Source organism: Eptesicus fuscus, chromosome 12, assembly GCF_027574615.1.
Source record: "Eptesicus fuscus isolate TK198812 chromosome 12, DD_ASM_mEF_20220401, whole genome shotgun sequence".
Taxonomy (NCBI): domain Eukaryota; kingdom Metazoa; phylum Chordata; class Mammalia; order Chiroptera; family Vespertilionidae; genus Eptesicus; species Eptesicus fuscus.
Genome location: NC_072484.1, coordinates 16,454,168 through 16,470,697, shown reverse-complemented (window position 1 = coordinate 16,470,697; position 16,530 = coordinate 16,454,168). Strand labels below are relative to the sequence as shown.

General features: G+C 40.6%; 1 protein-coding gene and 1 pseudogene across 2 annotated transcripts in view; both read left to right on the top strand.

Annotated features, from left to right (window-relative positions):
* DTD1 (D-aminoacyl-tRNA deacylase 1) overlaps nt 1-9,123 on the top strand; it is a 173,958-nt gene extending 164,835 nt beyond the window's left edge. For both annotated transcript variants that reach the window (XM_054723941.1, XM_008141125.3), the window contains one exon: nt 8,591-9,123. In XM_054723941.1, coding sequence (XP_054579916.1) covers nt 8,591-8,620 — 30 coding nt within the window. In that variant the 3' untranslated portion in view covers nt 8,621-9,123. The remainder of the gene's footprint in view (nt 1-8,590) is intronic.
* A 4,668-nt stretch (nt 9,124-13,791) lies between these two features.
* Nucleotides 13,792-16,130, top strand: LOC129150942 (renal cancer differentiation gene 1 protein-like; annotated as a pseudogene).
* Nucleotides 16,131-16,530: the final 400 nt, after the last annotated feature.

Sequence of the window (16,530 nt, the reverse complement as noted above, 5' to 3'; positions counted from 1 at the left end):
TTTGGGAAACTTTAAGCAATATTTCTTCAAATATTATTTTATGCCCCATTCTCTCTCTTCTTATCTGGAGATAAGTGGGAAAGAACCAATCAGAACAGCAGAAAGAAACAGTTTTAAAAAAATGAGCATAGTTTAAGGGATCAACATTCACATTATAGGGGTACCAGAAGGAAAAGAGAGAAAGTAAGGCATTGAAAATCTATTTGTAGAAACAATGACTTAAGAATTCCCTAACCTGGCAAAGGAAATACACATACAAGTTTAGGAAGTGCAAAGAGTCCCAGAAAAGAGGAGCCCAAAGGGGCTCACACCATAATTAAAATGCCAAAGGTTAAAGACAAAGAGGATCTTAAAAGCAGCAAGAGAAAATCAGTAAGTTACCTACAAGGGAACTCCCATAAGACTGTCAGCCAAGCAGAAACCGGTTTGGCTCAGTGGATAGAGTGTCGGTCTGTGGATTGAGGGGTCCCGGGTTTGATTCCGGTCGGGGGCATGTACCTTGGTTGCGGGCACATCTCCAGTGGGGGGTGTGCAGGAGGCAGCTGATCGATGTTTCTCTCTCATCGATGTTTCTAGCTCTCTATCCCTCTCCCTTCCTCTCTGTAAAAAATCAATAAAAAATATTGGGAAAAAAAAAAAAAAAGAAAAGGAAAAAAAGACTGTCAGCCGATTTCTTATCAGAAACTTTGCAGGCCAGAAGGGATTGGCACAAAATATTCAAAGTGATGAAAAGGAAGGACCTACAATCAAGATTAGTCTATCCAGAAGGCTAGCATTTAGAATCTAAGTACAGATAAGGAACTTCCCCAACAAGAGAAAGCTAAAAGGAGTTCATCACCACTAAACCAGTATTATAAGAAATGTTAAAGGGACTTCTTTAAGAAGAAGGAGAAGGAGAAGAAAAATAAAAAAATATGAGTAAGAAAATATCACAAAGAAAAAATTCTCATTAACAAAGACAAACATATAATAAAAGCAGTGGATCAACCAAAACTATAGCTAGTATAAAGGTTAATAGGCAAAAGTAGGAAGGTCATGTGTAATTACAACAGTAGACTAAGGGATACACACACACACACACACACACACACACACACACACACACACGAAGTAAAAAATAATGACAAAAACACGTGGAGGGGGTGAGAAAAAATGGTAGTAATTATAGAATATGTTCAAACTTAAGATCACCAATTTAAAATACACTGCTATAAACATAGCTTGGTATGTATGAAGCACATGGTAACAAACAAAAAATCTACAAGAGCTATACAAGGAATAAAGAGAAACAAATTGAAACAGCACACTAGAGGAGAGTCATCAACATATAAGAAAAGACAGCAAGAGAATAAGAAAGGAACAGAGAAGAACTACAAAAATAATCGAAAAACAAGTAATGAAATGGTAATAACTACATACCTATCAATAATTACTTTAAATATAAATGGATTAATCAAAAGACAATGGCTAAACTAGATGTGTTATATATAGACAATGGAATATTACTCGGCCTTAAAAAGAAAGAAATACTACCATTTTGACAGCATGGATGGACCTAGAGAGTATTATGCCGAGTGAAGTACGTCAGTCAGAGAAAGAGAAATACCATATGATTTCACTAGTTTGTGGAATTGAAAGTACAAAATAAACAAACAAACAAAATTGAAACAGGCTCAGATACAGAGAACAGACTGATGGTTGCCAGATGGGAGGAGGGTTGGGGAGCTGTGTGAAAAAGGTGAAGGGATTAAGAAGTACAGATTGATAGTTACAAAATAGTCACAGGGATGTAAAGTATAGCATAGGGAATATAGTCAATAATGTTGTAATAGCTATATATATTGTTATATAATATACACTGAGTGTCCAGATTATTATGACCTCTGAACGCATAATAATCTGGCCACTCAGTGTATATCCTATATAATAAAAGGCTAATATGCAAATTGTCCCCTCGACCAGGAGTTCGACTAGCAGGCAGGCCAGCCAACTGCCCATGTCCCCTCCCCCTGGCCAGGCTGGCCGGACCCCACCCATGCACGAATTCATGCACCGGACCTCTATTATATATATAATATTAGAGGTCCGGTGCATGTGTGTGTGTGTGTGTGTGTGTATGTATATATATATATGTATGTATATGTATATATATATGTGTGTATACATATATGTATATATATATATACACACACACACATACACACTAGAGGCCTGATGCACGAAATTTGTGCAAGGTAGGCCTTAGTCCCCTGTCTGCACCCGCCTTGGCCTGGTGCTGCCCATGTCCACTGCCACACATCCCCAGAACACGCCCCCGCCCCCCCACCGCCATGGATCACCCTGCAGAGGATGGCCTGGGCCTCCCTCTGTGGGATGATCGCAGGACTGTGGCCGGGCCCCCCAACCAATCACATTGCACCCGCCTTGGCTGGCCTGGTGCCAGTGTGTGACATAGCATGGACATCCGGGAGGTCATTCTGCTGTTTGGTAGATTTGCATATTACGCTTTTATTATATAGATACACACACACACACACACACACACACACACACACACACTGAGTGACCAGATTATTATGCTTTCAGAGATCATAATAATTTGGCCACTCAGTATGTGTGTGTGTGTATGTATGTGTGTGTGTATGTATGTGTGTGTGTGTGTATGTGTGTGTGTGTGTATGCTTATTGGGGGAAAAATAAAATAAACAGATTTTTTTTCTTTAAAAATGTTAACTAATTAAAATTGATTAAATTTAACTTTATTTCCTCAGTCAAAATAGCCACGTTTCAGGTGCTTAATAGCCACATATGGCTAGTCGTGGCCATATTGGATAACACTGATATAGAACAATTCTATCATTTTAAAAAGTTCAGTTGGGCAGCTTCTGCCTGGAGGCTAATTGTGATTTTTAGTCTTTTAAGTGGCCTCAGGGCAAGGTGTTTTCCAATAGGGTGGGTCAACTGTCTTCCTGCCAAGCAAGGCAAATGTCTGTGTGGGAAAGATGTCCTCTGCTGCGTGAGGGAATGACTCAGCCCAGGAAACTTGGGGTGTCTGCCTTCTGACCCCCTGACCCCAATCCTGGCTTCTGCTCACACAGCTCCAGTCCACTCTGCCCCCCCTCTGCTGGAGCACAGGGTGGGTGGCTCCACAGGAAATTTTGTGCTTTGGTCCTTTAAGAGGGTGCCTGAATTTCCAGCCGTGGCTCCCCGGCAGACTGCAACCCTGCTGCTTTTCACAGCCAGATGCCATGTGGGTACCCTTCTCAGTTGTGGTGCTCTCTGCTGGGGGGCCTAGCTTTGGGATTAGATCCCAGAGTTCTCAGTGGCACCCCCACCATGGCTGAGATATCTCTCTGGAACTTCAGTTGCTGTTTGTGGGAGCCTGGCCAGCCCTTTCGCACCTCTGCCCCGTCTACTAGTGTCTATGCAGTCTCCACTTTCGGTCCTCGGGTATCAGGATTCTCTCCAGTGAGTCTTCCATTGATTATTCAGGAAGTTTTTTTGTATTTTAGTTGTAATTCCAGTTTGTTCCTGGGAGCGTGTCTGTGCAGCAGCCATTTTAAATCTCCAAGCTTTACTTTACTAATTAGGAAATTGAATCTCTGTCCCCATGTTCTCATCCCCAGGCGGCACCATCAGCACTCAAGCAAAGGAAGAGATTCTCTATTTTGACAATTCAGTGGAGAGCTCACTGGAATCTCTAACAATGTAGAAGGCTCAAGTGAATCCTTCATTGATAACATTGAATTCCCAGCAGCTTTCACATTTTTCATAGAGTAGCCTTCCTTTTCTAGGTAAATAAATTCAGATTCGATCCCCAACCAGGACCTGAAGTAAGTAAAAGCTTGGGTCTTTGGACAGTGGTTGGGAGAGCAGGTCTGTGGTGTGTGTGTATATCCTAACTCCAGCACTTACTAGTACATCTTCTGGTTGCTCTAAGGGCCTGAAGCAGAAGCAGATCCACTGGAAGTCAGCATCTTTGAGAGACTCAGTATTTCAACAAACTGTTGAGGGATTCCTCGCTCCTGGTTCGGACCATTCCCCATGGTTCCTGGTGTTTCCAGGCAGTAATAAGAACCACTCCAGCAGCTTCTTTTGAAAGGCTAGAAAGTTGTGCTGTTAAGTTATCAGACACTTCTTAACTACTGCCTGTCAGGTGCCTCCAACCTGCAGGCCATGTCTAGCCCTCATATAGCTCACCTGGATCACAGGAACATGAAAAAAAAAAGCATTTGGAAATAGACATCATCCTCTCAGATTACCTGTTTTTTGGGGTTTCAAGATTTTGTGTCAGTGGTCCATTTTTCAAGAGAATCATGCGTACCAGCTTGAACTTCTCATCCAGCAAATGGACATCACATGTAGCTCACTCCCACCTCCCTGTTCATGCTTCCAGTTGACAGCTAGCACCCTGGCCCCTAGGTTTTTTATAGTTATGTTTAAGAAAATGAGAAGGAACCTTTGTTAAAAGTGAGGTTGGAGCATGGATGGAACTGGAGAGCATTATGCTAAGTGAAATAAGCCAGTCAGAGAAAGGTAAATATCACACGATCTCACTCATTTGTAGACTATAATGAACAACATAAACTGATGAACAGGGACAGATCCAGAGACAGAGAAGCATCGATCAGACCATCAAACCTCAGAAGGAAGGTAGGGGAAGGTAGGGTAAAAGGGAGAGATAACCAAAGGATTTGTATGCATGCATATAAGCCTAACCAATGGACACACATACCAGGGGGGTGAGGGCATGAGTGGGGGAGAGGTGGCGGGACAATGGGGGGATAAGGACACACATGCAATACCTTAATTAATAAAGAAAAAAGAAATGTGAGGTTGGAAATAAAAGCCATCTACTGACCAATCCATGTATCATGGTGGGGCCGTGGCTTTCAGGTGCAACAGTGTCTATTGCTGGCCAAAAGGCTCTTGAATGCAGTTTGGAAACTAATCACTCATAATATTAATGTTGACATTATGATTAGGTCTGCCCATGAGGTAGCACAGTTAGTTCTGAAGACATATTTAGTGGTAAAGCCCAGGTTAAATGCTTTATAAAGTTTCCATGCCTGAATGGTTTACCTAAAAGCCTGAGAATGCCTGGGCTGAAGTCTCTCAGAATTCCTTCCAATTCTTTGATTCTTTAGGAGGGAATTAGAATCCCTAAATCACCTTTCTCTTACAAATTTTCTTTTAAAAGCTATTTTTATTACAAAATATTGCTCATTTATGATAGAAAATTTTAAAAATGCCAGAATGCTCCAAGAAGAAAATGAAAGTCATCTGCCATCTCATTATACTAAGATAACAATTATTAACATAATGCCTTTATAACGTTTTCTCTAAGCAGCTAATTCTATATCTCTTTTCAAAGTTAGAGGCATACTGTTTATTTTTTAAATTTCTTTATTGATTAAGGTATTACATATGTGTCCTTATTCCTCATTACCCCCCCAACCCCCCCCATTCATGCCCTTACCCCCCTGTTGTCTGTGTCTATTGGCATAATGTTTATTTAATGTTACCTGCTTTTACAATGTAATGGAATATCATGAACATTTTTTAGATCATTTATTCTCCTATAGTAAAACCTTATTATTTCCACCTGCACATCAAATACTTGAAGCGTACATTGATTATCCCAAAGCATTAAAACATGTAGAATATTTAATCTAAGCAGGATTCCAAAGCTCATTTTGAGTTAAAAAACACAAGTTTTAATTTATACCAAGAGGATGGAGTTCTCCAAAGGTCAGTGTCAAAATCAATTTCAGGATTTCAGTTATTAGTATTGCAGGTGAGGAGAGAGGTAATAATAGGCCTTAGGTTCTTAGGTTTGTGTTTGCATCTTGATTAAAATATAGGAAAAAGTGGTTTGCTTTTTTTGACTTAAAAATGGACGTAAGATGGTTTCCAGGAATTACGTTGTATCTTTTCTACCCCCTGGTGGTATTCTAGATAGCTCTTAGGAAGTAATGCAGGACTTTGAAGGGTGGGTTTCAGAGCGTGAGAGCAGGCCTTGGGGGACATTTTAGTCCCTTGTGTGGGTCCAGACAGAACCAAAGAACATGGACTCTGCAGTCGCAGTTAGCCTCTCTTGTGTGTGCCCATGGACCTCAGTATCAGGCTGGACTCAGACTAGAAGGCTATTAATTCCATTGAGGCATCTGCTCATAATTAATTTCTTAAGAATGTGGCCTGTGTTGAGTGCAGTCGGAAGCATTTTCACAGACATGGCACCATCACCTGCAACCCCATTATCAGAATCTTTTGCTTTTACTGAAGTTCATTCAATTAGAATTTATTTTTATTTTTGACAGGATGATCTACTTTTTATTTATTTATTTTTAATTTTATCTTTATTGTTGAAAGTATTACAGATGCCCCCCCTTTTGTTCCCAATGACCCTTTCCACCCTGCCCCCCGCCCCTTCCAGGCCTTCACCACACTATTGTCTGTGTCTATGGGTTATGCACATATGCATATAAGTTCCGCAGTTAATCACTCCCACCTACCCACGCCTGCCTTCTAAGATTCATCAGTCTGTTCCATGCCTCTGGATCTATTTTGTTCATCAGTTTATTTTGTTCATTAGATTCTACATATGAGTGAGATCATGTGATACTTGTCTTTCTCTGATTGACTAATTTTGTTTAGCATAATACTTTCTAGGTCCCTCCATGCCGTCTCAAAGGGTAAGAGATCCTTTTTTTTTTTTTTTTTTTACAGCTGGGTAGTATTCCACAGCTTTTTTATTCACTCATCTACTGATGGGCACTTGCGCTGTTTCCAGATCTTAGCTATTGTAAATTGTGCTGCTTTGAGCATAGCGGTGAATATATTCTTTCTGATTGGTGTTTCAGGTTTCTTAGGATTTAGATATGAGGGAATAGAAACTGCTCTGTTAGGTTTGGGATTTAGTTGAACTCTTGGGTGACAAACACCTGCCTCACAAATCTTGGCAAGACCAGCTGGGTTTTTTTTGTAACCTCAGAATTGCAGAGGGAAACTCAGGACACTTGGATATTTTATACCAAAGAACCTTCCATACCTCAGGCATGGAAGTATTGAAAATATCCCAAGAACAAGTGATTAGTTTATTCCCTGTCCCCATGCTTTAGTCTGGCACCTCTCTGCCTCCCTAATTGTTAAAAGGACTTGGAAATGAGGCTTTGTATTTTTTTTCAAGGAATGTGTCCATTTTATCTATGTTTTCTAATTTGTGGGCATAAAGTTGTTTGAGATACATCTTTTTTATCCTTTAAACATCTATAAAATCTGTACTGATGTTGCCTCTTTGATTCCTGAACTTTGTAATATGTCTTCTTTTTCCTTGGTAAGTGTGGCAAGAGGTTGTTCGATTTTATTGATCTTTTTATTTTCTCTTTTGTTTTTATGTTTGAAATTTCATTTGCTTTTGTTGTCTTTATTATTCCCCTACTTCTGCTTGTTCTCAGTTTACTTTGCTTTTATTCTTTTAGTTCCTTAAGGTAGAAACTCAGATTATTGGCTTGTCAGCTTTCTTTTTTCCTAATGTAGCCAAACCTCGTTTCTCCCATCTCCAACAATTTGGTTCTCCACCAAGTTGTTCACAGAAAAAATGTCTTGGTTGTCGAACCAAACTGCAGTCTCTCAGGCAACAACAACAAAAAGAGAGAATGCTTTTGTTGCTGGCAAAATCAACCATTAGTTCAATTTTAAAACATAAAGAGGCCATCAAGAGTACTAATGTTGCTAAGGGTGTGAAAGAAATAATTGTCACAGCCTAATGAAGAGGTAGAAAAACTGTTGTTGATTTGGATAAACAAAAAGCAGTTAGCCAGTGACAGCATTTTGGAGGCAATGATATATGAACAAGTGAAGATGCTGCATATTAATCTGAAATACTCCCTGGACTGAGTGCTAAAAGTGATTGGTGTAAGGCTAGTAGGGGGTGGTTCAATAAATTTAAGAAAAGAAGTGTTTATTTATAGATTAAACAGTATATTAGACATGTACTATCTATAAGAAAGGTTAAAACAGGGAATCATTTGGGGAATCTACCAGTAGTACGGATTAATTCAATTTACATTATTTCTAATGGGGAAAAAAATGAATCGGTTTTTGAACAAATCGCTTCTTGAACAGCCTTCCAGAATGAATTAAGTTTGAGAACCGAGGTATAAACATTTAATGCTATGAATTTCCCTCCAAGCACTGCCTTAGGTGAGTATCTCAATTTTGCTGTGTTATATTTTCATTTTCATTCACTTTAAAATGTTTTCTAATTTGCCTTCTGACTTCTCTTTGCTACAGAGGCTACTTAGAAGTGTGTTGTTTAATTCCCAGATATTTGGTTTGGTATCTTTTTGAACTCTAAGAATGAAGTTCTAATAAGTTGAAACTCTGGTGAGAAGGCATTTGAATTTATACATGACAACATGGCAGATGTTTCACAGTAAAGTGAAACCCTGTCATGCTATTTTCATTGTATGAACTTGAAAAAAGGATATCTTCAGCTCTTTTATTATGCTTAGTAGTGCTTTTAATAGGATTTGAAGGCAAGTATTGGGACCTTTCTGAGTTATGTGTCTTATTTTGTTCTTTTTAGTGCGTTATCATTGGCAGAACTGGATCCTGAAAAATCCATGAAAGATGCTAAGCACCTATACTGCTTTAAGAATTTGGAACTGAATTGTGAAAAGGAAGACAGAAATAAGAAATTGGGAACCTGAAGAGCCCTGCAAAAGAAACACACACCAAAGGAACATTACTGTTTTCTGTTGTTGCTGTGGTCGAAGGGAGGAAGTGCATGCTGTCCGCGCAGGGATTGTGCACTGCAGGGCATACACCTGCACCTCCCTCACAAGAAGGTTTTGTTAGTTCCTATGATGTCTTGGCTTACTTTTGGAACAAGTTGGCTCAACATCATTTGTCATCGAGTTCTCCTTTCACACTGCGGTTCATTTCTGCTTGTCTCAAATGCATTCATGCTGTCCATGTTCTTCCCAACACTGGCCAAGCCAGGGCCTGTGTTAAGGTGTAAAGAGAATTGTCACCAATGGTAATGTATGGTGTGAGACCTTTGCATCTTGTAAATTTTCTCTTTTTTCTAAAAATAAATAATACAACGATAAACCTCAACAGGTTATTTTTTCAAATAACCCTTTTATACAAGGCCTTCCCGTAGTGGCCCACATAGGCCTCTGGTTCCACAGTGAGAGCTTGTCTATGGCAACTTGTAGTTGATGACATTTTACTTGGGCATGAGATGGCAGGAAAGGGGAGTGTATGTGGGAAAGAAATCCAGTTTCAGAAAGGCCAGATGACTGAGGCCAAGCGTGGCTGCCATATCTGGTTTATCCGCCTTTGGGAGGCCGGAGGAAGGCCTCAGCGTGTTAGACCATACAGATGCCCTTTCTCCTGGAATTGCTTGGTTGTCCATATATCCAAGCCAGTATCTCCACAATTACATGAAGACAGAACCGCCTTCTGCAAAGAGTTTCTCAGTTCATTTTAATCTGCTAGTGCCACAGCTATAGTGATCATTTTTAGACATTATTTGATATCAATAGTAATATATATTTATAATATATTAATGATTATATTAAACAGTTATCCTTTCTTGAAATAATCTTTGCCTGACTATAGAAGAGACCTTCTTGACGTTGCTATAATGCGGAAACTCTGTAACCTTTATAACAAATCTGTGTCCCTGTAGTCTGATCCAATTGTCTACTTCAAATAAAAACACAGAAAATGTGGGGAAAAAATAAGCTCAAATCACATCTCTAATGAACATTCAAGAACTTAGAATATGGAGTTGGAAAGGGGTTTGGCAGATTGCTTTATTCTGAATTGATACAGATGGTCCAGGATAATTCATGATAGTTTAAACCTGGATTTGAAATCATTACATCCCAGATGCAAACCCCTGGCCAGCTCTTCCAGCTCTATGGACAGCTCTTCTGTTTCAGTTATCGAGGCTTTTACAGAGTGAATTCACCTTCAAGTTACTTGAATCTACAGTTTTGAAAAAACTCAGCTGTAAGGTTGTAGAATTGCTGAACAGACTTGTCATACATTTCCCTGCCACTACACTTTATCAACACCAATTAATGCTGTTCACAGCTGCAGCCTGTCCTTGTGGTAATGGGTAATGAAGATGACATAGAGAGAAGAGCTAATGTGCTTGACGTTTGGATGGTGGTAATACGATGGTGATAAAGTCTCTCGTAGCCCAGAGTCTAGTTCCTGGACCTCATTTCAAAGGTGCTCAGACAAATTGGAGTGTGAGTAGTGCCATGTGTCAACTTGTGGAAGGATCTGAAAACCAGAAAGGAAGAAGAGCTGAAGGGGAAAAACACCAAACTCTGAATATTTGAAAGACACCGTCAAGACACTGGGTCAGGAACAAAACTAGGAGCATTACGTATACGTTGATTAATATAGGTGCTGGCTTGATCAGCATTAAGTCCAAAATCAGGATAAGTCCAAAATCAAGGTGTCGCAGGGCTGTGCTCCCTACCAAGGCTCTAGGGAGGATCCTTCCTTGCCTCTCCCAGCTTCTGGTGGCTCCTGGTGTTCCTTGGCTTGTGACCACATCACCTCAATCTCTGCCTCCATCTTCACATGGCCGCCCTTGTGTCTGTTACAAATCTCCCTCTGTCTTTTCTTATGACACCTGTCATTGGATATAGGGCCCACCCTAAATACAGGATGATCACATCTTGAGATTCTTAACCTGATTATATCTGCAAAGACCCCTTTTTCAAATAAGGCCACACTCACAGGTTCCGCCTAGCGTTGGGGGCAGTATCCTCTCCCCTTTGGGGTTGTTCCGCCTCCTGAGCTATCGTCTCAGCTTTTCTTATTGTTTTCAGGCCCTGTCTGTCACTGACCCAGTGCCTTGGGTGCTCTTAGAGGCCCCGGGCAGGAGCCGAAGGCACCAGTATCTTGACAAAGCTCTCACCGATACAAGAAGAAAACAGAGTGATGGTCTCTCCCCTCTGCTGAATTATGGCTGAGTTCCCATTCCTGCTAGCCTGCTGCTTCCTCCACCCTCGTTAGATCCTGTAGTCCTCCTTCCTGCTCAGCTAAGGGTCAGACAGTCAACAGGAAGGACAAGACAGTGTATACTCTTGAAGAAGACAGCACTGAGTAGGGGGCAAGTCCACCCTTGAAACTCCAGATGGATAATTGCTGCTGGTTGAAAGCTGACAATCACTGATAATAAAGTTAATTTCAACCCCTACCTCCCCCCACCCCCCAAAAAACAACTACAACAACATAGATGCTGGCTTGATAGAAGGTAAAGCTTTCTAACAACACCATTCAGAAGTGGATGGTGATGTTGGGAGCTAATGGTGTTTGAGCAGAAGTTCTGAGTCTTATGTGTGGGGAGATTTTTTAAAATTTTACTTAATTAAAAAAATGTCCTCCCTCACAGCATGCAGGGAACATGATAAATGTTGAAAAACGTTTGCTACTTTCATAACATTGGATTGAAGGAAGGTTTTCCATCATCCTGAAGGTCACTTGCAACACCTAGGAACAGAGAAGCAGCAGTGTGCACGCTAATGACGGCCTCAAGAGCATCAGATCTAACCACTGGGCAAGGTAATGAAGAAAAAAATGAAAGTTCCAGGCGATAGCCCATGACATCCACAGCTGCATCAAACAGACAGCTAATTTCTTCCCTCCCTCATGCCCCTTCACTAGCTTTGTGAAGGTCATTTCTAACTCTTCCTGTGGGACCAATAGCTAAATTGGATTTGAGGTATATTTTTACTTGCATAATAGAAAAATCTCAGTCTTTACACCCTTCCAAACATCTCCAACTCTTCTTTCTGCTTGTTTATAAAGCTTTCTGTGTATTGTTCATTGAAATATTGTTTGACTGAGGGTGGGAGAGAAGAAGCGTACCATGCATAGCTTTTCTTGGCAGACTGCAGGCCAGTACTTTAAACAGAACTCTGTCTGATAACACTGTGTACGAGGCTACGTTTAATCTTGCCTTTCGTGGTTTACTTTACAGGAGACCAAGCTCTTCTGGCGACGCAAAACATAGGCCAAATAAAGACACCTTCTGGGGTGGACACTGCATAGATTGCTACATGGTTGGTGGTCCTCAGGAAGGCATCTTCTCTATCAAGCTGCATCCTCACTGGATGGGCGCCAACTGGTAGATAGAGAATGTGATATTTCATTGATTTCATCATAAGGAACACAGTTCCACAAACTCACTGTCTCCTCAGTTAGTTTATTGCTCTTTTCTGCAAGTTATTGTCCTTATTTTATTTTTGTTGGAATTATAATGTCCTTTCTCATTACATTTTTATCCTTTAGTACAGGACTCCGTCTAAGAGCAGGCTGCCTTTCTGTAGCTTCTTTTCTCTCCAGAACAGCCCATTAACAAATACTTCCCCATCATGGGCCAGTTTCCTTTCTGTAAGATGTGGGGGTCAGAGTTTTGTGATTATCTGATGGCCCAGGGAGCCCAGCAAAGTGCTTTACATCCTAAGTGCTCTTAAGATGTTTAAGGCATGCTTTTCAGAGGATTAGGAATAATTTGCTATTTGAGGGAGTTTATGTCTCACCATCCTCTCTAAAATAGGACTTCTGGCATTAAAACAAATATAAAGGTCTGTCCAGGTCTTTAAGAGATAATAATAGTAGTAATAGTAACCATGCATTTGGTGATTGTAGCACATGGATAAGTGAAATGAATGTCAGTAATTCATAAGGCTTGGGAGGGAGGAATTGAAAATATTTTGTTGTACTGTATATTACTTTAACTACATGTGAAGTGGTATAGTATTATTTGAAGGTGGACTTAGATTAGTTTAAAAATCTAGGGAGATTACTACATGTTTTCTACAAGGAATCCACTTTAAATATAAATATTCTGAAGAGTTAAAAGTCAAGGGATGGAGAAAGATGAACCTTGCTAACATTAATCCAAAGAAAGCCGAAGTGGCTATATTAATTTCAAACAAAGCAGACATCAGAACAAGGAGAATTATATCGATAAAGAGGTCCACTGTATAATGATAAATGTGTCAGTTCTCTAAGAATACATAACATTAGATGCATGTAACAACAGATCATCAAAATGAGGCAAAACTGATAGAGCTAAAAAGAGAAACAGACAAATCCACTATAGTAGCTGGAGACTTCAACGTCTCCCAGTCAGTAATTGATAGGTCAAGCAGGCAGAAAATCAATAAGGATAAAGTTGACCTCTATAGCACTATTAATCAACTTGATCTAATTGACATTTACTGAATACTCCATCTACCAAAAGCAGAATACACAGTTTTCTCAAGCTCACATGGAACATTTACCAAGATAGACCACATTCTGCCTCATGAAACACACCTTAACAAATTTAAAAGACTAGCAATCATATAAAGTTAGTTCTCAGACCACAGTGGAATTAAACTAGGAATCAATAATAATAATACTTGGGAAATCTCTCAAATAATTAGAGAAGAAACAACACACTTTTAAATAATTCATGGATCAACAAAGTCTTGATAGGAATTTTAAAATATTTTGAACTAAGTGAAAATAAACATGCAGCTTATTAAAATTTATGGGAGGAAGTAAAAGCAGTGCTTAGAGGGAAATTTATAGTATTATGTGCATATATTAGAATAGAAGAAAGAGTTAAAATTAAAATATATTCACACCTCCCCCCCTCCCCACACATAAAAAAGTACAAGCAGGAGGTAGCTCCACTGCTTGGAGAGATACTTGTGAAATAATAGTAACAGTGACATCAATAACAATTTGGTGGTGGTGACGGTAATGATTGACAGTGATGATGATGATGATGACAATGGTGATGATGCTGATGGGTGATACCTCCATAGTGCTCTTCTAAGCAGTTCTCATGTACTTATGCATTTAATACTTAAAATAGCCCTCTGAGGAAAGTACTGTTAGAATCCCCATTTCACAGAGGAGCCACTGAGGCACAGAGCCATTAGGTCTCTTGTCCAAGGATACACAGCTATTAAGGGAAGGAACCAGTGTTTGAATGAGGCCATCTGGCTCCAGAAGAGGCAGAACCATTCAATTCCTGTTCTTCTCTGCCTTCTCCAGAAGAACAGTGGCTAGAAAAATTTATGTAGACCAGGAATATGTAAAGGATAGGAGGGGGGACCTAAGATGCCATTACAGGGTATGTAAGAAATAAAGATGCTTTTTTGACCTTATGAGCTGTTGTTAAAGTTTGAGAAATTATAGAGGATAGGCATGCTGCCAGGAGGTTTGTGGAAGATAAATTCTGCACAGGAATTTGCTAGGGGAATGCCACAGGTCTGTGCTCCAGACAGCTCATTCATCAATGTCTTGGATAAAGTCACGCTGATCAAGTGGACTGATTTGTAAAGTGGAAAGGCAAGAGAGCCCTGAGTAATGCCAGAATCTAGAGACCACTTTCAATATGATCCAATTAAACAAGATTATTTGGGTAAAACAAAACTTGCAAAATTTAAGCAAGACAGGACCTAGGTAAAGAGGAGTTTCTTCAAAAATGAACTTGGGGTTTAGCACACCTCAAGCTGCAAATGAGCTGCAAATGAGCTGCAAATGTGATATAGCTGCCGAAACATCTGGTGTGTACCCAGCCTCACTGAAAGGGATCTGTGAGCTAGAGTTGCTCAAGCTGGATACCACATCAGAATACTTTGAAAATTTTAGATGCTTGTACCCTACATCCTGTTGGGGTAGGGCAGAAAGAAAAGCTGAGAAGGAAGGACAAAGATGTGAATATGGTATGGTCATTTGCTGGTTCTTAAAGGAGTTCGGGCTACCATCAGGTTAATGAAACCATGAGGCCAGGAGCAGGAAAAGACAATATTCAAAGGAAGCTGAAGAGATCTTAGAATGGATTGAAAAAGAAAATATCTGTCAATAGCTAGCAAGAGGTCATAGAGGGGGTGGAGAGAGAGGAATTAAAATAACAGAGGCCACAGCTAGCAATTAAGTGAAGAGATTTTGTGACCCTTAGTAATATCTCATGAACAATAGGCTAGAGCATTGCTCCTGGTTTTGGGAGAAATAGGAAGAAATTTCAAGGTTGACTGTGAGACCAACATGGACATTAAACAATTTTCAGACATTGGAAGGGAGGAGTCTGGTTATAAATATATATCAACAATGTCATGATTTTGCCATGGATCATCTCCAAGAGATGGAATTGGCCTCCCACACATCAACAGAAGACCTCTGATGGTGTGGTTGGTTATTGTCCCCAGGGCGACTAACACTCTAAGAATTAATTAGGACCCAGTGGTTTCTGGAAGTTGCATGCCTAGCTGGCTAGAGCAAGTGGGCCCTTAAGTGTATTTAGAGCTTGTGCACTCATTATCTCATTCACACTCACAAACTTGTGAAGTAGGCAGACAGTATATTATCGTGCCCATTCTGCGGATGAGGAAACTGGAATTGGGGAAGTTAAGTGGCTTCTCCAACCCAGGCAGCTGCAGAGACAGGACTGGAATTCAAGCCTTATGCTTCCTGGTATTGCCAAGGCCTCTGGTTTCTGCTCTGCTGCCTCCCAGGCTGAGGCAGGAGCTCAGGGGTGCTCCTATTTCAGTGGCAGATGCCAGAAGGAAATGGACTGCTTCTTGCAGCTGGAGTCCATGTCAACTTGAGTCTTCCTTCCACACACACTCTCACGCCCAGCCCCACATGATGTTCCTGTTATCGTGCCAGAGCTTCAGTGGTTGCAGGGTCCTGTCCTCCCTTATTGATCAGTTGTCTATTGCGTTGGAAAAAACCCACTGAAAACCTAGTGGCTCGTTCTCCCTGGCAGACCCTGAGGACGTCAGGGTTTCTTCCCAGCTCTGCTGCCTCCCTCGACTTCAGAGGCCTCTTCAACACCTTCCCCCGGCGTCCCACAGAGTTTGTACTGGCCACTTCCAAGCAGTAGCAGTGGTCAAATGGTGGATCCGCTGGAGAAAGTGCAGCTGCAGATCAGAGACCCAGCACTTTCATTAACCCGTTTCTTGAAGCTACACCTGCAGTATCAGCTTAAGAGGAAGAGTTTGCCTTTATAAGTACAGAAAATGCATGCTTTCTTAAAACATGGTTGGGGCCTCCTGAAAGAAGGCTATGTTTCTTTGAAGCCCGACTACTGATTTAGCTGTGGAATAACTCATACTTCTTCACTTAGGATATTTGCACATGTGCCCTATGTATTGGATAATCTCCAGTAGTTCTGTTTACTCAAAATGAAAATATTCTTGTTTTTATTTTTCATTTTTGTGAAAGCAGAATAGTGATGTTATTTTTTTAAACTTTTTTTTAAACGTTTTTCTATTGATTTCAGAGAGAAAGGGAGAAGGAGAGATAGAAACATCAATGATGAGAGAGAATCATCGATCGGCTGCTTCCTGAATGCCCTCCACTGGGGATGAGCTCACAACCCAGGCATGTGCCCTGACCAGATAATCGAATCCTGACCTCCTGGTTCATAGGTCAACGCTCAATCACTGAGCCACATGGGCCAGGCCTGATGTTATTTTTTGATGCTGGCCA